A 15,096-nucleotide genomic window follows, 5' to 3' on the forward strand; every position below is an offset into this window, starting at 1 on the left:
TTACATGTATTAATGGTTTTTAAAGTAAAATTTCCACCAATGCTGCTCTCTGCCATTGAATCCATCCCTGTTAAGGATTGGAATTTTTGGGATAAAATCGAAGGTCAGATATTATGTAAATGTGTGTAATTTTAATACGTTAGTTCCATATGGCTGCTATTAGGCTGGAATTTGGCTTAATAAGTTCCTATAATCAAGGTCTAGCTGGTGTTTTACGCTGGGGATAGCATTTGAAAAATAGAGAGCAAGACTCATTAAGAGGTATCATGTGTCAAGAAATTTTCGATGTTCAGGCAAGTAATTACTCCTTCGATCACGACTTTTTATTTGCACTAAAAAACTTCTATGTACAAGAAGAATTAGTGATTACTCTCCTACCATCAGAATTTAAATCTTTCTTAAAAAACCTCTAGTGGTAATGTTAGCTTTAATAGGGACATTAAATTCTGTAATTCCAGAAAGAGACTAGAGCTAATAGCCAGGAGAAACACACCAAAAACTTTACAAAAATATGTATACTGGAATTTACAACATGAGACCTAACATTTTCTCACACTATGTTGCATGAATCTTCTACCTTTAAACGATCTAATAGCAAACTGGTCCCCAAATTTGAGAAATGGAAAAACCTGCAAGCTTTGCAAACTGAGTTCTCAGACCCTGGATCAAGTCTTATTTGCATGCCCAGCCTTGGCCTCGAGCCGCCGTCAATGGCTTCTGCCAATGCTCTTACTAAATAGTGTTAAAAATATAGCTTCAGCCCGCGACTTTCTATTTTGTCCAAAAAATAAAGCAGCATGTATAAAACTTTTTAATTATTTTAAGGAGTTTATTTATATATTTTAATTGCTGTTTTCTGCTGCTGTTTGCACAAGAGGGAGATGCTGCATTAATTTCCCATTTTTGTTCTGCTGCTAAGTTAACCCCTTCGCTGTGGGGGTAATTCACCCGCTGTGCTGGGGGAGGAGGGGGGCGCGCACAGCGCCCCCATGCTCATGACGAGCTCAGCTCGTCATGAGGCACAGTGCTCCTGTGCTCATGACGAGCTGAGGTAGTCACGGCCGCACCCGTTTTCGTGGAACGTTCAGCACAGCAGGGGAATTATCCCCGCGTGTGAGCGTTTCACGGCTCATGACGAGCTCAGCTCGTCATGAGCACAGGAGCACCGTGCCTTATAACGGGCTGACCTCGTCACAGCCGCACCCGTTCAGCACAGCCGAGAATGGTCCCCACGTGCGAGCGTTCCACGGCCCATGACGAGCTCAGCTCTTCATGAGCACAGGAGCACCGTGCCTTATGACGGGCCGAGCTCGTCATGAGCATGCATGGTGTTAAAAACTCAGCTAAAGTCAGATTCAGGATTGCGTTATTGCACATGTACTACTGCTATTGAATTGTTTTTCGCACAGGTTAGGATATGCTTTGTAATTACTTTTTTGCTGCTAAAAACGAACATTCTGCTGAGGATGAATTCAGGATTTTATTCTGTACTTGATCTAGTTGCTACTTACTGCTCCTCGCACATTTTTGTATTTCTTAGGATGCGCCTTGCCACTTTATTCTGTTTGTTGTTAACGCCAAATGTGGAATGAGTTTTGTTATGTTTAATTCCTTCTTGTATCAATCTGTATGCGCTTTTATGTGGACCTCATATGACTTCCACATCTTAATAAATATTTGAATTGAATTGACAGACCCTTGAAAGGTGTCTCTGTTTCTCTCTCCGCCTCTGAGCTCTGATTCTCCCTTGGGGTTCAGTCTTCAGTTTTCTCTCTCTCTCTCCCCTCTGTACCTCTAGTGCACTCCACCGGTGTGTCTCACTCCTCTCTCAGTGACAGACCCTGAAATGTGTCTTTGTAGCTCTCTCTGCCTCTGATCTGCATTTCTCTCGCTCTGTCCAAGTCTTTTACTTCTCTCTCCCGTGTCCCTGTTCTCTGAACTTTCTGCCCCTGATCTTTGCTTCTCTCCAGTGCTCTGTATTTTTAACATGTCTCACCCCCCCACCTCCCCTTTCTTGGCCCCATCACTTGCAGGGTGTCCCTGTTTCTCTCATCTTTGCACCTTTTTTGACAGTTTTCTCCAGTACTCTGTACCTTCGAGGTGGCCCTGTCTCTCGCCCGACGCTAGCATGACTCTCCCTCTCCTTGCCATCTCTCTGCCTCTGAGGTCTCACCTCTTGTGTCTCTCTAACTCTCCTCTGCCGCAGGTACATAAACCACAAGTACGGAGACGCAGCGATGGACGAGTTCTGGCGAAACCGGTACCGGGGCGTCTGCAATGCCATGGACATGGTGGGCTTCGAGGACCAGGTGAGTGGACCTGGCACTGCCGGTACTGGCTGACTCGCCCACCCTCCACCTCTCGGGTCTAATCCGTAATCTATAGCTCCTTACTACCCCCATCACCTAAAACATGGTACCAGAGGGGCGGTTAATCCTGGCAGAGGAGGAGGGGGCGGTTAATCCTGGCAGAGGAGGAGGGGGCGGTTAATCCTGGCAGAGGAGGAGGGGGCGGTTAATCCTGATCCATGAGAGGTCGGTTAATCCTGGCAGAGGAGGGGGGTTTGGTTAATCCTGGCACAGGAGGAGGGGGCGGTTAATCCTGGCACAGGAGGAGGGGGCGGGTAATCCTGGCAGAGGAGGAGGGGACGGTTAATCCTGGCAGAGGAGGAGGGGGCGGTTAATCCTGATCCATGAGAGGTTGGTTAATCCTGGCAGAGGAGGAGGGGGCGGTTAATCCTGGCCGAGGAGAAGGGGGTTAATCCTGGTCCATGAGAGGTCGGTTAATCCTGGCAGAGGAGGAGGGGGCGGTTAATCCTGGCAGAGGAGGAGGAGGCGGTTAATCCTGGCAGAGGAGGAGGGGGCGGTTAATCCTGGCAGAGGAGGAGGGGGCGGTTAATCATGGCAGAGGAGGAGGGGGTTAATCCTGGCAGAGGGGGGGTTTTTGGTTAATCCTGGCAGAGGAGGAGGGGGTTAATCCTGGCAGAGGAGGGGTTTTTGGTTAATCCTGGCAGAGGAGGAGGGGGTTAATCCTGGCAGAGGAGGGGGGTTTGGTTAATCCTGGCAGAGGAGTGGGTCTGTTAATTCTGGTAGAAGAGGTGAGCACTCTGTCTAGTGCCTGAGAACCCTCTCTCTGTCTAGTGCCAGGTAACCCGCTCTCTTTCCAGTGCCGGAGAACCATCTCTTTCCAGTGCCAGTGTACCCTCTGTCTAGTGCCAGAGAACCTTCTCTGTCTAGTGCCAGGTAACCCTCTCTCTTACCAGTGCCCGAGACCCCTCTCTTACCAGTGCCCGAGACCCCTCTCTTTCCAGTGCCCGAGACCCCTCTCTTTCCAGTGCCCGAGACCCCTCTCTTACCAGTGCCTGAGACCCCTCTCTTACCAGTGCCCGAGACCCCTCTTACCAGTGCCCGAGACCCCTCTTACCAGTGCCCGGGACCCCTCTCTTTCCAGTGCCCGGGACCCCTCTCTTTCCAGTGCCCGAGACCCCTCTCTTTCCAGAGCCAGAGACCCCTCTCTTTCCAGAGCCCGAGACCCCTCTCTTTCCAGAGCCCGAGACCCCTCTCTTTCCAGAGCCCGAGACCCCTCTCTTTCCAGAGCCCGAGACCCCTCTCTTTCCAGAGCCCGAGACCCCTCTCTTTCCAGAGCCCGAGACCCCTCTCTTTCCAGAGCCCGAGACCCCTCTCTTTCCAGAGCCCGAGACCCCTCTCTTTCCAGAGCCCGAGACCCCTCTCTTTCCAGAGCCCGAGACCCCTCTCTTTCCAGTGCCCGAGACCCCTCTCTTTCCAGTGCCCGAGACCCCTCTCTTTCCAGTGCCCGAGACCCCTCTCTTTCCAGTGCCCGAGACCCCTCTCTTTCCAGTGCCCGAGACCCCTCTCTTTCCAGTGCCCGAGACCCCTCTCTTTCCAGTGCCCGAGACCCCTCTCTTTCCAGTGCCCGAGACCCCTCTCTTTCCAGTGCCCGAGACCCCTCTCTTTCCAGTGCCAGAGACCCCTCTCTTTCCAGTGCCAGAGACCCCTCTCTTTCCAGAGCCAGAGACCCCTCTCTTTCCAGAGCCAGAGACCCCTCTCTTTCCAGAGCCAGAGACCCCTCTCTTTCCAGAGCCAGAGACCCCTCTCTTTCCAGAGCCAGAGACCCCTCTCTTTCCAGAGCCAGAGACCCCTCTCTTTCCAGAGCCAGAGACCCCTCTCTTTCCAGAGCCAGAGACCCCTCTCTTTCCAGAGCCAGAGACCCCTCTCTTTCCAGAGCCAGAGACCCCTCTCTTTCCAGAGCCAGAGACCCCTCTCTTTCCAGAGCCAGAGACCCCTCTCTTTCCAGAGCCAGAGACCCCTCTCTTTCCAGAGCCAGAGACCCCTCTCTTTCCAGAGCCAGAGACCCCTCTCTTTCCAGAGCCAGAGACCCCTCTCTTTCCAGAGCCAGAGACCCCTCTCTTTCCAGAGCCAGAGACCCCTCTCTTTCCAGAGCCAGAGACCCCTCTCTTTCCAGAGCCAGAGACCCCTCTCTTTCCAGAGCCAGAGACCCCTCTCTTTCCAGAGCCAGAGACCCCTCTCTTTCCAGAGCCAGAGACCCCTCTCTTTCCAGAGCCAGAGACCCCTCTCTTTCCAGAGCCCGGGAACCATCTCTCTTTCCAGAGCCCGGGAACCATCTCTCTTTCCAGAGCCCGGGAACCATCTCTCTTTCCAGAGCCCGGGAACGCTCTCTCTTTCCAGTGCCAGAGGGAACTCTCTCTGTCTAGTGCCAGAGGGAACTCTCTCTGTCTAGTGCCAGAGGGAACTCTCTCTGTCTAGTGCCAGAGGGAACTCTCTCTGTCTAGTGCCAGAGGGAACTCTCTCTGTCTAGTGCCAGAGGGAACTCTGCTACTGTCTAGTGCCAGAGGGAACTCTGCTTCTGTCTAGTGCCAGGGAACTCTGCTTCGGTCTAGTGCCAGGGAACTCTGCTTCTGTCTAATGCCAGGGAACTCTGCTTCTGTCTAGTGCCAGGGAACCCTCGCTATCTCTAGTGCCAGTGGAGCCTCTCTCTAGTGCCGGCTGCTATATGGACGAGTTCTCCTCCTTGAGACCCCCTTTAATGAATGTTCACTCTAAATGAGGGAAGTTTATTGACTCCCCTGTAGGTACAATTCATCTCACGTTTTTTAATGTCCTACCCCTCTTTCCTCATTCTCTGTTCTTCACCTTACCTCCTCCCTTGACACCTCCACCCCTTGCTTCATGTTTAATCAACCAGCTTTCTGTCCCTTCTTTGTGATAAAAGCACAAGTGTGCAACATGTGCAAAACCTGGTTCCCCACTCTTCACTGCGAACTAAAGTGTGCACAAATGTCAATCAAATATATAGGTAAGCGACTGACCTTTTTAGGTCTCGCCTGAGCCAGCGCGCATGCGCTGCTCTGCGATGCTTCTAGTAAGGGCTTTTCAACTCGCACCACACACTCGTGTGTGTGCTTTTTTTTTTTCTTTCATCACACCTATTGGCCTTTGCGTGCGTCTTTCTAAGAAAGACAGCATGCAATTTGCCAAAAGCGGGTGCATGTCCCGCCTTCTCTCTCTCCCCTGGCCTATGGAGCTCGGTAGCGAGCAGCAGCGCCATCTGTTTCCAATTATCTTAATTGGAAACCGATGGCAGTTGCGCTGGCCCTGCTGCAAATTCCTTGTAGCGTGCGCACGACCGCACCACTCCCAGGCTTGTTTTATCTATATCTGCCCCAGTCCTCTTCCTCCTGACCCGCATTCTATTGATCATGCTGCCTGCTTGCGCTGACCTGTACTTCACAGGGGGGCTTCCTGGGGACTCGTGTTTGATTATGACGCTGTTCAGGGTGAGCTGTGCACTATCAGGCACAACACTTCCTCCTCCCTTCTCCTCCTCCTGCAGCATTCACTGCTATGCATGATCTCCTCCATCCTGGCAACTCTGATGCACGTGAATGCTTTGAAGAGCCCACGTCTCGCAAACCTAGAGGCTGAGCAAGGGGCAGCTCTGCCTCCAATCACCGCCACTCAAAGCTGCTGCACCCGTTCACCAACAAACAACACGCCAGAGGTACTGTGGTCGCCAGTGTGAGAAGTTAGCCTGGCATATGATGTCCACTATTCTAGTGGGCACCTTGCACCAGTCTAATCGACCCTTATTGATGGTGTTTGTAAAGTCAACCTTATAGACAAGCTATCCTAGTGGTAGCATGGACCAGCAGTCTTAGGCTAAAACTTCAGAGAGCATGTAAAGCACGCTGTTTTACCAATTATAATCCCTTGAGTACCAAATGAAAGGACACCACACAAGGTATATATCAAATATATATGTATTTATTTCTAACACAGCCCCTCTGCACTCTTTATGAGGTCATAGATTGAAATACATCACAAGTTACTCAATTAGCATACGATAAGTTGCACAAATACAGTTATGCCCTAGGGCGGTCTCGCAAACCATATACTAAGGAAGTGGTATAAGAACCATGTGAGAGTTAGAAAGCATGCCTAGGGCCTGTGGAATCGCTGGGGCTTCAAGGAACAACCAAGGGTTAGGAATTAGGAGGCCCACGGGGGACGCGTGCAGTGTCTAAACACAGCCGCGGGTTACCATTGACCTATAATGGAGAGCGAAGAAGTTACAAAGTTACTGTCTAAGGACACTTTGTAAAGGACTATGGTAAAACCCCTTTAGACTAGGACACTTCGAGAGTCCAGACTCACGGGAGCACCAGAGTACTCTTGTTACCTCACCCAGGGAAGCCGGGTGCATAGGTGCCTTTTGGTGTCGGGTTTTGTCGAGGCTTTCAATGGAGATCTGCAAAGAAGTGCTGCAGGCGGCCAGAGGAAGAGTGTCTGGGTGGATCCAAGGGTGGATCAAAGATCTGAAGAACCTGAAAGCAGAGGAGACAGAGTCTAGGTCACTAGCCAGTGACCAGGAAAGAACCAGGCGATGTTGCGTGTTTGAAGGTGAAGAAGGTGAGCTTGTCTCTTCAGTCACGAGGTCCAGGAGGCATCGACGAATACCAGGGGCTGGATACGAGCTGTCCCACAATGGATCTAGTTGACTGCGGAGTCGGTATTCGGATTGGACCCAACAAGCCTTGGCAACCGCAACCCACGAAGGATGACGAGATTGGCTCTGTTGCAGACCAGCAAGGTCTGTGACGCTTTTCCTTTGAAGGGAAGTTGGAGCAAGCCTGGAACAATCAGGAAAGCAGTTTAGTTCAAAAAGAAAGTCTTCAGGGGACTCACTAGCCAACAAGGAACCGGGAAGACTTCGAGCTGAAATGCAAGAGCAGGCCCCTCGCGGCACTCGTTGAGGGCTGAGCTTTGGTGCAAATGGCGCTCGGGTCTGGGGCTTCCCGTACCCCAATGCACAACTGTGAGGGTACCTCGGTAGTCAAGCAGTTACCAAAATGCAGGATGTCCAGGGTGTCCGGTCTCACGTCTCTCGTGTCCGCCACGGGTCTCAGCTTTGCTGAGGATGTGGGTTGGAGTTGGAGAAGTCTGAGAGTCCAGTTCCTGTGTGGCTGAGTCTTCGGGTTCCAGCGGAAGCATCGACAAAGCAGACTGGCAAGTTACTGGTGGTGCCTGTTTGGACAGGGTGGTCACTCCTTGACCACAAGGGAGATGTGTTCCGTCTTCTAGTCTGAATAGAATGTCGCAGGTCCAAGAGTTCTGTATCAAAGTTTCTTTCCAGGATAATCTAGGCCTGGAGACACAGCTCCCATACTTATACTAAGCTAAGGGGCTGGATTACCTAACTAGGTCCCTCCTATGGGTGGACCTGAGAAGGGGGTAGTTACACCCCTTTCCCCTTGTCCAGTTTCACGCAAGAGCTGGGGCTGGAGTGCCCCAGCAACTGGTTTGAACCGAGCTATGCATGTCGCACCTTGTGTGCTCCATGCAATGTCTGGATGCATTCACTGAATGCAGCCCTCCCTGCCCCAATACACATAACCCCTGTCTGGGTAGGTGCTGGCACCTCCCTGGACAGGAAACCTCTTGTCCACGCCGCCCTTGCCAGAGTTTTCCCCCAGCACCAGGTGGTCAGACTCGTGTCTGTGGCAGCAGCATCCATTTTGTGATGCTGAGGCTCTGTTTAACTCTCACCGGGTAAAGCAGTAACATACATGTCTTTTCCCTCTAGGAGGGTGGAATGCTACCCCCGCCGCCAGAATTGGCGGGAGGGTAGTATTCCAAAGTGTTTGACACCTTACACGACGTGTTTTGATAAAGCCAAACTAAAGTTAACATTAACGGTGAGGATTATAATGCACTTAACAGTATATGGTATGGCTAGATCATAGAACAGCTATAAGGAGATGGTTCCGAAAGCTGCAGAGGGGCTCAGCTCATGCTAGAGCACCCTTTCACATTAAACCAAGCACTCTGCCTCCCGGATTGTCGAGGCCTACCATAGGAGTGACTTATAGGTGTATGTGTGTCTATATGTAAAGGTAGAAATAGGTATACTATATCGAAGTAAGGGGTGATTACACCACCTTACCCAAGCTGAGTGATCGGCCTGTGGTGTCAGTTTGGAGGGCCAGCCAGGGGTGGCACAAATACATGCTGCAGCCCCTGGTAGGCCTTTGATGCACCTATGCCCTGGGTACCTATGGTACACTATACAGGGGCTCACAAAGGTGACCCACTACCCAATCAGGTATGTACCTAAAGTACATGGTATCAATTTAGAGAGAGAACAGTTTGGCTGTGGGTCTGATTAACAGGCCCACAGCCACACTAAAGTCGAAAAACCAGAGTATCAGAGCAAAAAGTGGGGGTGACCATAGGAAGCAGACCCTACTCTCCTACAGCCAGGATCTGCATAGTTCCATTCGTTGCACTGGCACACAAGGAACACAAAGACATTGCCCCTCTCACATCGGGTGCCAAGGTGTCTTACCTCTAAAACAGTTGTCCTCATTCTGCCTGCTCCATTTCTGGATCGGAGACGCAACCTCATGCTCACTATAATGACCCTAATCCCCTTTAAGGGAGCACCCACATGTTCGCCCCATAAAGCTCTGATGTTATCGGAGCACCTTGTTCGACTCCGCTTCCCCGTTCTGTTAGAATTCGTGCTGCTGGGGCGTGTACTAGGCACATCCTACATACTGCGATGCAAAGCAGCTGGACCAAAGCAGCTTGCTCCACATAAAAGTCTAATTATTATTGCATCCTTAATCTTGGTAGATTGTACTTAGCGCCTTCTAATAACCCTTATTTATGCAGTGCGTTATTGTACACCGTTTCATACACAGTGGCCCAAATGCAATCCAGCTGTTGGCCTAAGGGCTGGTCCAAGCTCTTCCTCCCAGCGTGGCCTCGTCTAGGCTGCAGCCTGTCCTAGGCTTTGGTGTTTGCATCCAAGTGACAGTCTCCGGTACACACCCGCAAGCAAACTGCGCCTCTCCGCGACCTGCCAATGAATCCAAACCCTCGCTGTGCAGGTGCCTTCGAAGCCTAAGCACCGAGTACCGGCAGGAGGGCGCCGTAGGACGCCAGGACGCAAATTACCATTGCGGCTGCAGTCCTAGAATATGTGTGAGAGCAACTTTCACCAAATTAGACCAGCTTGCCTATTTACTAGTGTAACTGTTCCAGGATAATGTTGTGGAAAGTGTTTTTTTTAAAAAAAGGGATGAAAAGTAATGAAATGTAATTTAGGGTTATATAATTGCACTTCGGCATTCTACCTGTTTACTTTGCTACACTCTTATTAGTATTATCCATATACACCCTACACTACTCGGGTGTAGGTAATTTGCACCATTTAAAAAAAAAATAGAAGAAAATCTTTCACTCGCTGATTAACTAACTCTCTCACTCACTAACTCTCACTCACTAACTCTCACTCACTAACTCTCTCGCTCTCACTAACTCTCACTCACTAACTCTCTCGCTCTCACTAACTCTCACTCACTAACTCACTCACACTATCTCACTAACTAAATAACTCTCACAAACGAACTGACTAACTCTCACTAACTAAATTACACTCACACTCACTACCTAACTCACTTCCACAAAAAAACACTAACTCTCTCAGTAACTTACTCTCTCTCTCAATCATTAACTTGCTCTCTCAGTAACTCTCTCAATCTCTCAGTAACTTACTAACTCTCACAATTATTATTATTATTATTATTAGGGACATTTATAAAGCGCTGCGTTACGCACACCGGCGTGTCCAATCTCACTAACTAACTCTCTCACTAACTAACTCTCTCACTAACTAACTCTCTCACTAACTAACTCTCTCACTAACTAACTCTCTCACTAACTAACTCTCTCACTAACTAACTCTCTCACTAACTAACTCTCTCACTAACTAACTCTCTCACTAACTAACTCTCTCACTAACTAACTCTCTCACTAACTCTCACTCTTTCTCACTCACTGACTCTCACTATCTCTCACTAATTAAGTCACTAAATATATCATTCTCACTAACTAACCTTCACTGCTCTGGTATTCGTAGCCCCCCCCCATTAAAAATAAAATCCATAATAAGCAACAGTTAGGACGCGCAGATACAAGTTGGCAGCATTCAAATGACAAAAAAAACTTCAAGGCATTACTTATTATTAATACTTTTAAATTATGGTAATTCTGTTGTACATAATACTTTCTTGGTCATATCTAAGGTAACAAAAATGATTCTCCCACTCCTTTATGATAACTTTTCAGCATACTGCAAACTTCTGTACAACACAGCTTAAAAACAAACACACAGTCAGTATCTCTGCCTAAACACTTATTACTTCCCAAAGGCGAGACCTATTGGCTATGCCAATGCTTGTTTTCTTTTCCTCTCAGTCCCACCCTTCCCTCGTGCCTCATGCTTGGCTCTTCCTGGTTCTGATACTCAGCAGCGCCTCGCTCTTGTCTTCTAGGAGCAGGTGGACATGCAGGCGATCCTGGCCGGGGTCCTCTCTATGGGGAACGTTGTGTTTGAGCCCCAGGACAGCGGAGGGGCGCGGGTGACCCCCAACTGCCAGGGATGGCTGAAGGCTGCAGCGGTGAGTGAGTGTGAGGCACTGCGCCTTGAAACAGACCCAATGCTGCAAGGAGCTATTCAGGTCACAAGGGCCTCCCCTTCTTACCCCTCTCACTTTCCAATAACACACGTGCATTATGGCACCTTTGGCCTGGCAAAAGACAAACTTTCTTGAGCCCTGCCCTCCGCACATACCCCTCAAGCAGACCTCCCTGCAGTGTCCCCCCACACACATACATCTCTGCAGGGCCTCCCACACACATACATCTCTGCAGGGCGTCCCACACACATACATCTGCAGGGCCACCCACACACATACATCTGCAGGGCCACCCACACACATACATCTCTGCAGGGCCACCCACACACATACATCTCTGCAGGGCCACCCACACACATACATCTCTGCAGGGCCACCCACACACATACATCCCTGCAGGGCCTTCCACACACATACATCTCTGCAGGGCCTCCCACACACATACATCCCTGCAGTGCCACCCACACACATACATCCCTGCAGGGCCTCCCACACACATACATCCCTGCAGGGCCTCCCACACACATACATCCCTGCAGGGCCTCCCACACACATACATCTCTGCAGGGCCTCCCACACACACACATCTCTGCAGGGCCTCCCACACACACACATCCCTGCAGGGCCTCCCACACACATACATCTCTGCAGGGCCTCCCACACACATACATCCATGCAGGGCCTCCCACACACATACATCCCTGCAGGGCCTCCCACACACGTACATCCCTGCAGGGCCTCCCACACACGTACATCCCTGCATGGCCTCCCACACATGCACATCTCTGCAGGGCCTCCCACACATGCACATCTCTGCAGGGCCTCCCACACATGCACATCTCTGCAGGGCCTCCCACACACATACATCCCTGCAGGGCCTCCCACACACATACATCCCTGCAGGGCCTCCCACACACATACATCCCTGCAGGGCCTCCCACACACATACATCTCTGCAGGGCGTCCCACACACATACATCTCTGCAGGGCCTCCCACACACATACATCCCTGCAGGGCCTCCCACACACATACATCTCTGCAGGGCCTCCCACACACATACATCTCTGCAGTGCCATCCACACACGTACATCCCTGCAGGGCCTCCCACACACGTACATCCCTGCAGGGCCTCCAAAACACGTACATCTCTGCAGGGCCTCCCACACATGCACATCTCTGCAGGGCCTCCCACACACATACATCTCTGCAGGGCATCCCACACACATCTCTGCAGGGCGTCCCACACACATACATCTCTGCAGGTCGTCCCACACACGTACATCTCTGCAGGGCGTCCCACACACATACATCTCTGCACGGCCCCCCACACACATACATCTCTGCAGGGCCTCCCACACACATACATCTCTGCAGAGCCACCCACACACATACATCTCTGCACGGCCCCCCACACACATACATCTCTGCAGGGCCTCCCACACACATACATCTCTGCAGGGCCACCCACACACATACATCTCTGCAGGGCCACCCACACACATACATCTCTGCAGGGCCATCCACAGACATACATCTCTGCAGGGCCACCCACACACATACATCTCTGCAGGGCCACCCACACACATACATCTCTGCAGGGCCACCCACACACATACATCTCTGCAGGGCCTCCCACACACATACATCCCTGCAGTGCCTCCCACACACATACATCCCTGCAGTGCCTCCCACACACATACATCCCTGCAGTGCCACCCACACACATACATCCCTGCAGGGCCTCCCACACACATACATCCCTGCAGGGCCTCCCACACACATACATCCCTGCAGGGCCTCCCACACACATACATCCCTGCAGGGCCTCCCACACACATACATCCCTGCTGGGCCTCCCACACACATACATCCCTGCAGGGCCTCCCACACACATACATCCCTGCAGGGCCTCCCACACACATACATCCCTGCAGGGCCATCCACAGACATACATCTCTGCAGGGCCTCCCACACACATACATCTCTGCAGGGCGTCCCACACACATACATGTCTGAAGGGCCTCCCACACACATACATCTCTGCAGGGCCTCCCACACACGTACATCTCTGCAGGGCGTCCCACACACATCTCTGCAGGGCGTCCCACACACATACATCTCAGGAGGGCGTCCCACACACATACATCCCTGCAGGGCCATCCACAGACATACATCTCTGCAGGGCCTCCCACACACATACATCTCTGCAGGGCCTCCCACACACATACATCTCTGCAGGGCCTCCCACACACATACATGTCTGAAGGGCCTCCCACACACATACATCCCTGCAGGGCGTCCCACACACATACATCCCTGCAGGGCCTCCCACACACATACATCCCTGCAGGGCCTCCCACACACCTACATCTCTGCAGGGCGTCCCACACACATACATGTCTGAAGGGCCTCCCACACACATACATCCCTGCAGGGCGTCCCACACACATACATCCCTGCAGGGCCTCCCACACACATACATCCCTGCAGGGCCTCCCACACACCTACATCTCTGCAGGGCCACCCACACACATACATCTCTGCAGGGCCTCCCACACACATACATCCCTGCAGGGCCTCCCACACACCTACATCTCTGCAGGGCCACCCACACACATACATCTCTGCAGGGCCTCCCACACACATACATCCCTGCAGGGCCTCCCACACACCTACATCTCTGCAGGGCCACCCACACACATACATCTCTGCAGGGCCTCCCACACACATACATCCCTGCAGGGCCACCCACACACATACATCCCTGCAGGGCGTCCCACACACATACATCCCTGCAGGGCGTCCCACACACATACATCCCTGCAGGGTGTCCCACACACATACATCTCTGCAGGGCCTCCCACACACATACATCTCTGCAGGGCCATCCACAGACATCCATGTCTGAAGGGCCACCCACACACATACATCCCTGCAGGGCCTCCCACACACATACATCTCTGCAGGGCCACCCACACACATACATCTCTGCAGGGCGTCCCACACACATACATCCCTGCAGGGCGTCCCACACACATACATCTCTGCAGGGCCTCCCACACACATACATCTCTGCAGGGCGTCCCACACACATACATGTCTGAAGGGCCTCCCACACACATACATCCCTGCAGGGCCTCCCACACACATACATCTCTGCAGGGCCACCCACACACATACATCTCTGCAGGGCGTCCCACACACATACATCCCTGCAGGGCCATCCACAGACATACATCTCTGCAGGGCCTCCCACACACATACATCTCTGCAGGGCGTCCCACACACATACATGTCTGAAGGGCCTCCCACACACATACATCCCTGCAGGGCCTCCCACACACCTACATCTCTGCAGGGCCTCCCACACACCTACATCTCTGCAGGGCGTCCCACACACATACATGTCTGAAGGGCCTCCCACACACATACATCCCTGCAGGGCGTCCCACACACATACATCCCTGCAGGGCCTCCCACACACATACATCCCTGCAGGGCCTCCCACACACCTACATCTCTGCAGGGCCACCCACACACATACATCTCTGCAGGGCCTCCCACACACATACATCCCTGCAGGGCCTCCCACACACCTACATCCCTGCAGGGCCTCCCACACACCTACATCTCTGCAGGGCCACCCACACACATACATCTCTGCAGGGCCTCCCACACACATACATCCCTGCAGGGCCACCCACACACATACATCTCTGCAGGGCCTCCCACACACATACATCCCTGCAGGGCCACCCACACACATACATCCCTGCAGGGCGTCCCACACACATACATCCCTGCAGGGCGTCCCACACACATACATCCCTGCAGGGCGTCCCACACACATACATCTCTGCAGGGCCTCCCACACACATACATCTCTGCAGGGCCATCCACAGACATACATGTCTGAAGGGCCACCCACACACATACATCCCTGCAGGGCCTCCCACACACATACATCTCTGCAGGGCCACCCACACACATACATCTCTGCAGGGCGTCCCACACACATACATCCCTGCAGGGCGTCCCACACACATACATCTCTGCAGGGCGTCCCACACACATA

At 52.1% G+C, this 15,096-nt stretch overlaps 1 protein-coding gene across 2 annotated transcripts in view; it reads left to right on the forward strand.

The window, feature by feature from the left end:
• Positions 1–15,096, forward strand: part of LOC144817669 (myosin-IIIb-like) — a 446,642-nt gene that overhangs the window by 265,426 nt on the left and 166,120 nt on the right. For both annotated transcript variants that reach the window (XM_078674399.1, XM_078674400.1), the window contains exons 7-8: positions 2,207–2,309; positions 10,877–11,002. In XM_078674399.1, the coding sequence (XP_078530525.1) occupies positions 2,207–2,309; positions 10,877–11,002 (229 nt within the window). The remainder of the gene's footprint in view (positions 1–2,206; positions 2,310–10,876; positions 11,003–15,096) is intronic.

This window comes from Lissotriton helveticus, chromosome 2_1 (genome assembly GCF_964261635.1).
Source record: "Lissotriton helveticus chromosome 2_1, aLisHel1.1, whole genome shotgun sequence".
Lineage (NCBI taxonomy): Eukaryota > Metazoa > Chordata > Amphibia > Caudata > Salamandridae > Lissotriton > Lissotriton helveticus.